General features: G+C 39.0%; 1 protein-coding gene across 5 annotated transcripts in view; it reads left to right on the top strand.

The window, feature by feature from the left end:
• Positions 1–12,510, top strand: part of MYO1E (myosin IE) — a 143,330-nt gene that overhangs the window by 102,197 nt on the left and 28,623 nt on the right. For all 5 annotated transcript variants that reach the window (XM_068204078.1, XM_068204077.1, XM_068204075.1 and 2 more), the window contains 5 exons: positions 4,091–4,178; positions 5,801–5,890; positions 6,666–6,797; positions 8,049–8,183; positions 9,309–9,441. In XM_068204078.1, coding sequence (XP_068060179.1) covers positions 4,091–4,178; positions 5,801–5,890; positions 6,666–6,797; positions 8,049–8,183; positions 9,309–9,441 — 578 coding nt within the window. The remainder of the gene's footprint in view (positions 1–4,090; positions 4,179–5,800; positions 5,891–6,665; positions 6,798–8,048; positions 8,184–9,308; positions 9,442–12,510) is intronic.

Genomic DNA, 12,510 nt, shown 5'->3' with positions numbered 1-12,510 from the left:
GACTAGATCTGTGTTTCCAGGCAGGTGAAGGAGGGTCCCTAATGTAGGCAGAATGCCTTTTACCTGGACATTAATTCCAAATGCATTTAGACACTGATGGAAAAAACTCATCCTCTTCAAAATCAGTGAATGCACTGGGAAAGCATTTCCAAAAGAAAATGCAGTTCTCTGAAATTCTGGATTAGGTGGCAACAAAAATGATCTGTTTTCATATGATAATACTAATTTAAAAAGAAAAACTGTTACCAAAGAACCTTTCCAAAGCCAGGGAAGGCTTTTTCATTGGCTGAGTAATTCCAGCATATTTGCATATGTGTTAAGAAAGTTACGTGTGCACATGTCTAATCACAGCTGAGCTGCTTTGCATGGCTGCTGCAGAGTAAATAAACAATGAGATTATTCATGGGCTGCCTCCGGGCTGGGCTGAGTCCAGGAGCAGGCTGTGCTTGGGTGGGAAGAGGGAGCAGTGGCCCCAGGTCTTCCCTGGCTCTGTGTGCATGGGCAGGAGTGCAGAGGAAGTTCACTCACAGGGGTAACATGGCTACACTGGAATTTATTTCTCATTCAGTTTATGTTTTACTGAGGCAGGATATTTAATTTAGACCTTCCTTGAGCGAAGCTCGTTGGCGGCAATTAAAACAGACTGTTGGCATTTCTGCCCCGTGTGGCATGGCAGCCCTTCCAGACTATCAACAAGGAGTTGTCCAGTCAAGATTTTAATTATGAAGAATTGTCTCTTGTGCCTTTAATTCCGTTTGGGTTATCACTGTCCTTTACTTGAGAGAGTGGAGGTTATAATTATTATTTTTCTATTATGTAGCAATAAATGCATTTCTTCAGAGTGCTGTTAAGGTTTTACCTTTCTGTAAAGCTGAGGACTTTATTTCCACTTTGATTCTGGAGATGTTGCCATTGCTATAAAGCAGTTTCTCTTGTTTGTAGTTTAATTTACATTTGCCATTTGTGTGGCAACATTTGAGTCCAGGAAAGCAGTGTGTGATGACTGCATATCTGAAAAGACAATACATCTCATACACTACAAACAGGAGCTAATGAAAAGATCATTTACCACCCAAACTGCTTTTAGTGAACAGCTCTTGTCTATCTTAAATCTATTAAATTCAAAATTCAATATGAGATTTCTAGTCAGCTTCTATATCTCAGCTTTCCAGAAGACTCAAATGACTGATCATTCCAGAGAGAACCTGACTGGAAATACAGCTGAATTTTATTGAGGAAGTGGTAGAAACAGAAGTCTAACACTGTAAGATAAGTTAGGTTAAAGCTCTGATTCAGAAGGGAAAAATATTTCACTGAAATCATGCTACTGAGCTTTCTCTGAACATAATTGCAGAAAGTAAATTTTCTGTGTAAACAACCTAAAGAACTTATCCAAATACATCAGAGTACTTTACATATACAGTGTTCTTTACTGGCAGATCCAAGAGTCCTTTATAAATATTTGTTATTAAAATTTCTACATTGTCCTGGCAATGTAGATAAGTATCACTTTGTATTGTTCTACAGCCATGGATACCATATTAAATGTCACTCCAAAAATTAATTTTAGAGAGAAGGATGATGCTGTGTATTGGATCTTGCTTTAATTACTGATTGTTTCCTCTGGGAAGGAAGCAAGGAGCAAAACCCATTTCCTTCTGTGTTTATAGTCTTATTCTGATTTCAGCTAAGTATTAATTGACTTTGTGGAAGAAAATGTCATTTTTCTGAAGTGGCAAATAGTGCTAGGAGGAACAATATATCTTTCAAAGTGTTATATTTTTTGTTAGTGATTGAGACTATGTGCTAGTTTTATTTTTAGCAAGAAAAGTCTCTGAGAAAATTACCACAGAGTCCACTTAAAGTCATTTTAAGAATTTTTTCAAGCTTTAAAAACCTCCATACTTCCAACACACTTCAAACTACCAAGTTAGATTATTCTTACATCTTCTTAAAATAGTGTTAATAGCAGCAGAGCAATAAGATTTATATGTAGCAGCTGCATGAGAACCATTTGGCAGGAATGCCACAATTTCCCTGAATACCTGAGCTTTACTGGGGGCAGGATACCATCCCATCAGATAAAGCTACTTAGGTTCATAAATAATGCATCATCTTGTTTTATTCTAGTTTAATTGGAGCAATTTGCTGGTCTTTGATCAATAAAACCCTAAAACTGAAAAACATTGTATGCATGCATAAATCTAAAGAAACTCTGGAAGGCAGTCTTTTGGCCAAATTAATTTACTGGAAAGGACCACTTCCATTGAAACAGAGGCTAACATAAAAATGGAGCTTTATTGCTCCAGGGCAGTCCTGTGGCAGACACTGTGGAGTAAGAAATACCAGCCACACTTAATTTGAGCAAGGAGGAGAAGGATAATGGATGCATTGAAGAAAAATCTTGCAGAAACGTGTTATATTTTTACTGTGTGATAAATAATACCTGATCAGATTTATTCAGTGTTTGCCCTGGATCCTCCCCTGTACTCATCTGAAAACTGCAATTTGTAAGCTCAGATGATTCAGGTTCAGTTGGTTTGTCTGGTTTTACAACAGGAAGAAGAAATTTACTGCCAACAGATTTTGAAGAATTGTTATTTTAATTATTGAACTATTCACGATTTGAACTTTTAAAAGCAGTTTGCCATTCATCAAAGTCTGTCCCTGTGAATGTAGTAGATATGCATAATACAGGCTTTATTGGTGGTTAGGAAAAGGTGACTCAGAAGAATAATAATAATCATGGTCTGTGCTCCACAGATGGATGCTCAATAAGTACTTTTTCACCCTTTCAAGATTTCAGTTTGATCTGTAAAACTGTAGTCAAGAGAAGACAAAAGCATGAAAACATTTCTGGGAAAAAAATTTTTAAAGAGCCTTTTGGTATTTCTGTATTGTTTGGAAGCTTTAAGGATGTAAAATTACATTTGCAGCTTGGCAGTTTGGGGAGTTTTTCCAGAATGAAACCTTTAAAAATGTGTCTATTAGTCATGCTGATAAGGAGCTCTGAGTTGTTCATTCTCAGTCAGTCCCTTTCCTGTACAGGACATGGTGATGTTTCTTTGGCAGATGTAGCTAAAATTTGTGCAGGAAAAGATGTGCATTGATCCATGTCCAGGAACAAGTGGGCGCAGGATAGGAGAGTCAGCAGCATTCACTGAAATTATCCAGGAGTTTAAAGACAGCACAGATTTTCACAAAAGAGAAAACTATCTTAGCTCTTCTTGTGATGTTGACCCAACGTCTGTGTGTTCTTCTTTTTGCTTTGGTGTAGTTGTCCTGCTCACGGGAAATGCATTAAGGTCAGAGCTGACTTGCACCATGATTTATGAAGTCTGGAGGAATTTTGATGAATTGAAGGGAAGAAGCTTTAAGGGATGAAGTGAAGGGAGGTTGGATTGTCTGGCATGCCAGTCTTTCTTCCCTCTTGAGAAACTTACTGATTGCAAGAAGGCAAAGCTGCTGATGTTGTAAACACCATTCACCATTGAAGTGAAATATTATAAGGGAAGGAAGGAAGGAATTGTGAGAGCTAGTATGGGATATTAAGACTTCTTGTACCCTGTATCAAGAGGCATAGGAACAGGAAGGTAGTTCTTCCGTCATTCAGGATGTGATTAATAATGCCTCATTATTTTATTCAGGAACACCTAAAACAAAAAATTAGTAAAATGAAGTAGGTATCTGGCATGGCATACACAGCTCAGATTTTCAAATTAGTTTTTGTGTCAGGACCTGAAATTCCCCTAAATGTAGATGGGAATTGAGTTTTTAACACACAAATTCTCTTTTGAGCATCTTGGTTTAAGTAGATGTTTCTCAGTGTATGTACTTTTCTGAGCATGGATTCTCACAGAGGTTCTGGTGTCCATGCAAGATGGTGTATTCAGAGTTTTGTACTCACAAACATGTCCAAGTACCATGCTACCACACTGTATCACAGTCTGTATTACCAGGTTACTCAGTCTGAATGTGGGGTATTTAATTGAGGTATTTCACCTTGGTTGGACAAGATGAACTTCGAATTTCCCCACTGTAGAGTTACCTAAAAACTAACATGTACATTTTTGTGTTTCTTTTTCTATAGTGGGGAAAGTGGTGCTGGAAAGACTGTAGCTGCTAAATATATCATGAGTTACATCTCCAAAATTTCAGGAGGTGGTCCTAAAGTACAGGTGAGTTGACACACGGTAATACTGAAGCATAAGCTTAGTCTGAAGATTCCCTTGAGAGGTGGAACCATAAAGGGTGCTGGGGCAGACGCTGGCAGATAAGGGGCCCTTTTGACCTGGGTATCTTGAGGATGAGCAGCCAGAAACATGTTGGCCCCAAGGCAGAGAGGCCTGGGCTGGGCAGCTTTGCTCACCTGCAGGATGCTGCATGGGAGCCATGGCAGGGACAGCTACAGGGCCAGAATCAGCTCTGCTCCAGGCGCTGCAGCCTTGTGCTGAATTGCATCTGCAAGAGGGGTGGATTTTGTCTTTGGTTTTGGTTTGGTTTGGTTTCTTTTTGTTAAGTGGTAAGAGGTTACTTAATTGTTCTAAACCAGATTAAGAACAATCAATCCTTTCAGTAGATGCGTGGGTTTTTCCTCCTCTGTTAGCATTTTATTGAAAACTGACCTGGCTTTTTGGGCTTCTGTTACTTCCTTTAAATTTCTGATTTGTGTATATACATCAAAGAGACACAGCAAAAACATCTTGTTTTATGAGGTTACCTAGGCACAATTAGGGTGTGTGAAAGCTGTCTGAAAGAACAAATAGTTGCTTTTGTTAATAGCTATACTGTTGGTGTCTGTTCTACCTATGAACTAAGGCTAATTGAGTGAAATAGCCATAAAAATTCCCTTGATGACATTACAGTGTCAATCCTTCCGTGATGGGCACTGGTAGGTAGGGGCTGCTTTTACCTGTCCACTCCTGTTGAGTGCTTACTCTAATTTTTGCTTTATTACAGTCTCTGATGTTGAGTGTATTCTTTTTGCCTAGTTTTGTGCAACAGTGACAATGGGGCCATTGCAGAAAATAACTCAGTAACAAAGAGAATGATCCAGACAGAGTGCATTGTGTTATTTTTGCAATAAATATACTTTTATATAGTAAATATTTTATTTCAAAGATTCCAGCCTTTTGTACAAAATTTAAAAAAAACTCTTAGTAATTACAGAGTTAGAGTTGATGAGTTTGGTAGCTTGCCTTGAGCATTTCTTTTGAAATAAAATTCCATCTTCTTTTCACAACCCAGCATGCATTGGGTTTTTTCCAAAGCTGATGTCTTCTCCATGTTTCAAGCTCCCCGATAAAGAGACAATAGTAACATTACTTTGCTTTCTAAGACAACTGGATAGCATTATCAGTAATCCCAAAACAGATTGCTGAAGCACTGGCAGATTCCTAAATTTCATGCTACTCTGACTTCATTGGTTGTGGTACCAGACCCCCCCAGAAGATTAAATGTTCATGTGTAAGCATGGTCTAAAATGAGGATGATGGAAAAAACAGGTCAGTTTATCAGCTGTGATGATTGGCAGAACAATGCACAGAAGAACCAGGTTTTAGCCTCAGGCATTTTGTTTAATTCTGTAGGATTTTCCTCAAAAATAGGAACTAAAAGCTCTGGAAGAAAAATTGTTGGATTCTATTCCTTATATGATCGAGAGAATTTTTACAGATGCAGGATTTCTTGCCTTTTTAATATATAATTTATATGTCATGGGGTTTTTTTTTAGAAAATCTGTAAGAACTTTAAAAAATGTCTATTTCTGAATTTGCATTTCTTTCATTTCCTAAAATTTTAGCATGTTAAAGATATTATTCTACAATCCAACCCTTTACTGGAGGCCTTTGGGAATGCAAAAACTGTACGGAACAACAACTCCAGCAGATTTGTAAGTCCCTTACCTTTGAGATTACTCTTTGTGCTGTTACAGAGACAGTGTTCAGGGGTATAATATAAATATACTACAGGTGAGGTACATCTGAATAAGATATAAAGTGTGTTTTAAACCACAGCAGATGTCTGAGGCTTCTGTTTCATTCTGTATAGGTTGTGCATTTCTTTTTCTGTATGTACTGGGTACAGTTTTTGAAGTACCAGGGCTGCAGCCTTTACTAATATTATACAGGCAGTAGGCAGGAATTGCCTTCAGTCTGTCATTCCAGAAGGGTCGAGATAATCTCATGAAGTGACTGCTCACTAAATTGCACACCACAGGTTCCATTTGAAAAAGTTACACATAGGCTTTAAAAATTTGAGATGTGTTCCTTGGCTAACGTGAGTGTTAATGCAGTTAATGTCTCCCTGAAAGCAAGAGAGCGTGGCTTTGCTTTGCTTCCAGGCAGAGCAGTTTGCTGTTGGTTGTCAATCTGTTGAACTGACCTAGTGTGTAGGCGAGCCTCATGGTTTCCTTTATACTGAGCAAGAGTCTCAGCAGTGAAGAGAAGGCGCTGATCTGTCTACATCTGCATTAACATGGGATGTGTTAATGTTGAGCTGTATAAATGCAGAAAAGATGTGGTGGTTCAAGAGTCTAAGCATAGGTTGTACCTTGAGGTATCCACAAAGATGAAATACCCTCGTAACCTTGCTTGGAATACAGTACAAGTGCACAATTTTGGATTTGTATTTACTAATCATTTAACAGCTTGAATTATTTATTGCAGGGGAAATACTTTGAAATACAGTTTAGCCCAGGTGGAGAACCAGATGGAGGGAAAATCTCCAACTTCCTACTGGAAAAATCTCGAGTTGTGATGAGGAATCCTGGAGAGAGGAGTTTTCACATTTTTTACCAGGTCAGAAGTGTCTAAGTCCTTTTTGAGTTATGTAAAGTATCTAGGACCCATTTCTCCTTTTGATTGAATAGTTGTTTTCAAAGCAGTGAGATTTGAGTGCCCACTGCAAGGGTAACCTGGTCTCTGCTGGGAAGCTCAGTAGCACGTGAGACACCATCTGCCATAGACCTGCCTGGCTGCCTTTCAGAACAGAATACTGCAGTATTTCAAAGCCTTGCTTGGAAACTCATTGTGAATTCCCATATGGAAAAGTCTAGGAAAATATAATAGAAAATGAGAACTTTTCAGCAGATTTCTATTTAAATTGGCCTATATATATAGAGAGAGAGGCCAGTTTATATATCTCTGTATTGGCCTATACTTCCTGTGAAAGAGAAATTTGATTCTCAGTTTATTTTTCTGAGACATTTATGATAATACTCTTTGTTGGATTGTCCAAATATCCCCGTTTTTTGTGTTTGAAAAGACTTTACTGGCCTCTGATGTGCGTGATCCTCACCTGCTGGAGTGCTGCTGATAAAGCTCTACAAAACCAGGGCCAAGACAGAGCTTTGTAAATGACAGTAGCCAGCTTCACATATAGTTGAAGTGCCATTGCCAGGAGGAAAAGCTGAGTTGGCACTGGAGTTGCTCCAGGAGCTGTGTGTTCTCCTTTTCTGAGGTATATGTACAATTTGTCCTGTCCTGCTGCCTTTCCTGTGGCCTGGAGAGGTTGTTTGACACAAGGGTTAAGAGACGGGGAGTTTTGACAGCTCTGTTTTGAGGTTTGTTCCTCCCTGGTGCAGCCGTGTCTGTGCATGGCTGCATGGTCTTTGCGCAGGTCTGAGAGTCTGATGGGTGCTTGTCCTCACAGAGATCCACAGGTGATGTGCTCTGAGTGTGCTGTCAGCTGTGCCTGCCTTGCAGCAGGTGTGGAAAACAAACCACTCCGAAGGATTTAGGGAACACATTGTGGATGGAAAACCCATTTTGCCTTTTCTTAATGAGTTAAAGATAATGGAAGGCATTCAAGGCAGTCACATTTTTAGCTATTTATTAGTTGTGGAGCTAGAACTAAACCATTTGTGGGAATGGAATTGAGAGCCTGGTCTTTTGGGTTAAGCAATTACCAGAAGGTCGGAAGGATACATCCCTGGCACAGCACCAGCCATATCTCTTCCAGTAATTCCAGGCTCAGTCACCTGTTTCTGATCTGCTCATCTCTGCTGGAGATTGTTGGGTGATCCCAGTTTGGGGGTTTTTACTCTGCAGCTAATTGAAGGGGCCTCCTCAGAACAAAAGAGCAGCCTTGGCATTACCAGTATGGACTACTATTACTATCTGAGTCTCTCTGGGTCCTACAAAGTCGATGACATCAATGACAAATCCGATTTCCAAGAAACACTGGTGAGTTCTTTACCATATGATTTGTAGTGGCGGATGTATGTTCATTTCACCGTTCATTTTTAGCAAAGACATTGATCTACTAATGTGGGAATGAGAAATTAATGTAGATATACCTTATTCTAGTTGTATGTTGCCATGAGCAGGAGGTATGTTAACCTTGAAGACAGGTTTTGTAGAAAGGTGTTGTGATTTTGAGTTTGTTCTTTTTCAGAAGGGTGCAAATTTAATGAAATTTAACTTGTACAGATAATCTGTAGTATGAAAAATGTGAAAATGCAAACACAATGAGGAACTTGCATTAGAATAAAATTATAAAAGAGTGCTCTCTTTTAGCTGAATTACCAGTGCTGGCTGACCTTCCATGCTTATTTAAAACAGTACAGCTGAAAAGCTGGAGAAAGGGAGTGTGAAAGCACAGATCAGGGATCTTTATCCAGAGCTGCTGCCAGTTCATTGTGTGACCTGCCAACTGCTGGTGTCCTGTTCTTAGGAATTTACTATTTAGAGTAGATGTATTAACACATTTATGTGTGTAGCACATTTAAAGGCCTAAAAAATGATTGTTACTGTTGTATTGGAGCTTATTTGGTATTTTAGAATAACAGTTTGTTGAGGAGACCTTCTGTAAGTTGTCATGTACTCTGAACTCCAAAACCCAGAGTGCTGGGGATTTTCTAGTAAGTGGCTGAAATTCGCAGCCTACGCTAGACACTGAGCTGTGTTTTAGAGTCATTCAGTACAGCTTCACAGTTCTCAGTCTTGGTGGGGAAACTGACTGTGTAGAAGGAAGAAAATCATTGTCTATTAAGTTCGTTGTTTCCCAGTTTGCAATGAAACTATTTGTTTTTAGTGTGATGCTTTAAAGCAGGTGTTTATTTTTTCCAGAACTTATTTTGTTAATGCATCTTCTAAAAAGTGTAGATGCTTTTGTATTTAATTAAAAAAAATACAGAAATGCTGAAGTAGAACATCTGGTACCCTTTGAAACCTCAGCTTTAATGAAATTTGATTGTGTTAGGAATCTGAACTGCTTTGAATAACTCTGCTTTTTAACACCAACATTTTTAGAGGATTTCTAAGACAAGAGTCTTCAACTGATGCAAATTCGTTTGTTTTTCTTCCCAGCATGCAATGAGTGTGATTGGGATCTTTGCAGAGGAGCAGGCATTGGTACTGCAGATAGTGGCAGGAATATTGCATTTGGGAAACATCAGCTTTAAAGAAGTTGGCAACTATGCAGGAGTGGAGAGCGAGGAGTGTAAGTACCTCTGGAAACTGTTACAGGAGCAGCAGTGGGCTGCAGCCCAGATGGCAGAAGGTGAACTGCAATTTAGAGCTGCTTATCCAAACAGAGCATAGTTTCTTAGAACGTGAGGCTGCCAGTTGAGAGTCTCTGCCAAAACCAGGTGCTGAGGGCCCCTCTTTTGTCTTGTAAAAGGCCACTGACTTAAACAGAATGTGATTTTGAATTTGAGAAATCCTGTTCTGACCTTTGAGTGTGAAATAATACACACTAAGAAGGGCTTGAACTCCACTTCTTTCAGTGCATCAGCACACATTCATAAAAGCCCTGTTTATTATGTGGTTTGTGTGGCCTCCTGTCCTGTGAAAGCAGCTCCCAGCTGTGGGTGTCCCTGGGCTCAGGACGTAACTGGTGCCCAGGCATCCACACAGGTGTGTGCATGTGTCCTGTAAACAGAGGGTCAGAGCTGACCTGAAACGCAGCCCTTACATGCTACAGTTAGGATCCCTGTCTCAAATTCCTCCACTGATACCTCCTTGTTAGCGACAGCTACTGAGTAACTATTTCTTTACAATTCCCTTTCCCACAGGGCCCTGTCCTCCTGTCCCTCAGCACATGCTCTGTCCTGTAGCAGCTGAGCTCACAGCAGCAAGGTGTTGGAATGTTAATGGACTTTGAGTTTTAAACGTGTTTGTTGTGATTTACACCTTGCATCTAATGTGGGTTTATGCTACTTGGACAGAGTGGATAAGCACAACATACAAAACAGTACCTTACACATACCCGTGTGTTCTCTTAATTCTTGGTTCAGAATGGGTCTTATGTTTAGGAAAATTGAATTTGTTTAGTTTTAGATACTTCATTCATAACTAACTTGTCTTGTGCAGTCAGTTTCACTGTATTAGCATTCTCCTGCTATTTGCTTTATGAAATTGGGAAATAAAGATTACTGATTTTTAACCTTCCTAGTCTCTCAAATTAAGAAGTTAAGTGAACCCAGAGAAAAACATTTTGTGGCATTGTATTTATATGCCTTTTGATTCCAAATGGACTACTGTGCTTCAGTTTAAATCACAGTGTTAAATCTTTCAATCAGATCAAGATATTTGAAAGCCATACAAGATGGATACAGAGTGAGTTGCATCAAAATAACAAATGGCAAAGACATTAATTGAAAGTAAATCATTAGAAGTGAATGTGTTTGATGAACCATGTCCACCATGTTTCTCCTGCTCCCTGGGATACAAATGCATAAATTGTGTGTGAGTAAGCCATGGAAAGAATTTAGAAAGTAGAATGAATATCAAACTTACACATAAATATACTGATTTTAGAGAAGCCAGGGAAGAAATAGCCACATCATTTCTGCATTATGAAGATGAAAGTTGGTCTCATTTCTCTTCTCCAGTAGTCCTCCCCCCAGTTTACTGTTCATCCTAGCCAACTAAATAGTAAAGCATTTATAGCCTGCATAGCCACAAAAGATAAAGCACAAGGAACCACCACTGGTCAGTCCTGCTTTGTGTAAGCCTGAAATAATAAAAAGTTTAAGAATTTGGTCAGAAGTGTTCTGGTTGTTATACAGCCAATTGCAGACAAACATGCAAAGCCATTCTTTGGGACACCAAAAACTCTACCCTGAGTCAGAATCAAATCTGTACAGCCCATTCTTGACTGACCTTTAGACAAATACATCTTTAAAACTTCCAGTCATTGCTGTTGGCTCTAATTTTTGATTATATTAATAGATGAAAAAAGTTGTTATTTGCTGGAAATCTTCCATGCTACAAATCATGGCAAATAATAGTATTTCTCTCTTGGAAGGAGAAAGGAATTTAAACTCTCCCTCTTTACACTTGCATTGAATTGAAAGGGTTGGTTTTCACTTCCTGGAAGCCCAGGAAGTGAGCCCAGTCTTTTCAGCTTTCCTTCACAGAGTGTATTTAAAACTATTCCTCTGAATGCTACTGATGACTCTTTGAGGATCATTTTTTCAATTACATGCATATCCTGCTTTATAATAATTTCCAGACTGTAACTTTATGGTCCCTAACTAGGGAAAACAGTCAGGCATCTTAGGAATGTGAAGTTGTATCAAGTGCTGGCCCGCTACTCTTCCCTTACAGTAAATCATTAGCACTGGGAAGGGAGAGTTTCTGAGCTCTGCATGGTGCTCCTTGCCATTAGACTGTCTTCATAAATTCTTACCAGTAGTATTGGTTAAGCATTTTTCCTGGCATCTGAACAGTATATGTGAGCATATCTGCTGGTCTGTAATTGCCTACATTCTTTCCCAAGGTAAAGCATATGATCATTGACCGGTTCATGTGCTCTTCATCCTGAGTTCTCTGAACTACCAGAGATGTAGCCAGTGACTCAACTTTGTTTGTGTGGTTCCTGGTACCCCAGAGTAAATTTAGTCAGTTTGCTGATGGTAATAAATCATATTTTAGAAAGCTGGTGATTATTTCCAATTTTAAAAATATTTGGGAGTAATGTACTAAAGGGTTTAGTGAAGTCATGCTGTGACATTACAGATGTGTAAAGCGCAAGTGGCTGTTACCTTAGTGATTATTTTACATCCTCCTCACACCAGTAAAGTACATCTGAAACCAATGCAACGTGGAGGAAACACTCTTAGAGGATGATGTGGTTTAGTGGAGGTGCAATACCAACTCCAAAACTTTTCCTCGGGAGCTTGTTTCCATTTGTTTTCAAGGCACTTTGTTTTTCCAGTCCCTAAGGTGTGTGACAGCTGCAGTAACATCTGCACCATGTGCTGAGAGTGCAGAGAATACCAGACCCTGGGCTGCTTATGGCACAGGTGTATTTTTGTGCTTTACTTTTAAAAAAGGGGAAACAGAATTTGCAAAGTACTTAGAGAATAAGGAATTAAAAAATAAAAGGCTAGGTAATTGAAAACTTTTTGCAATGTCCTAACTTATAAGAAGAAAGAGAAAGGATATTAGGAAACAGCCTACTTTTTATTACATTTTCAACATTTCAGATTTTTACAAGGAATTTTCAATGGTGTCAATTTTATTTCATGTGTGAGCTCTATATTTTATTTCCATCTCCTCCAAG

The sequence above is a fragment of the Anomalospiza imberbis genome, chromosome 13 (assembly GCF_031753505.1).
Source record: "Anomalospiza imberbis isolate Cuckoo-Finch-1a 21T00152 chromosome 13, ASM3175350v1, whole genome shotgun sequence".
NCBI lineage: Eukaryota > Metazoa > Chordata > Aves > Passeriformes > Viduidae > Anomalospiza > Anomalospiza imberbis.
This window is presented reverse-complemented; position numbering and strand designations above follow the sequence as displayed.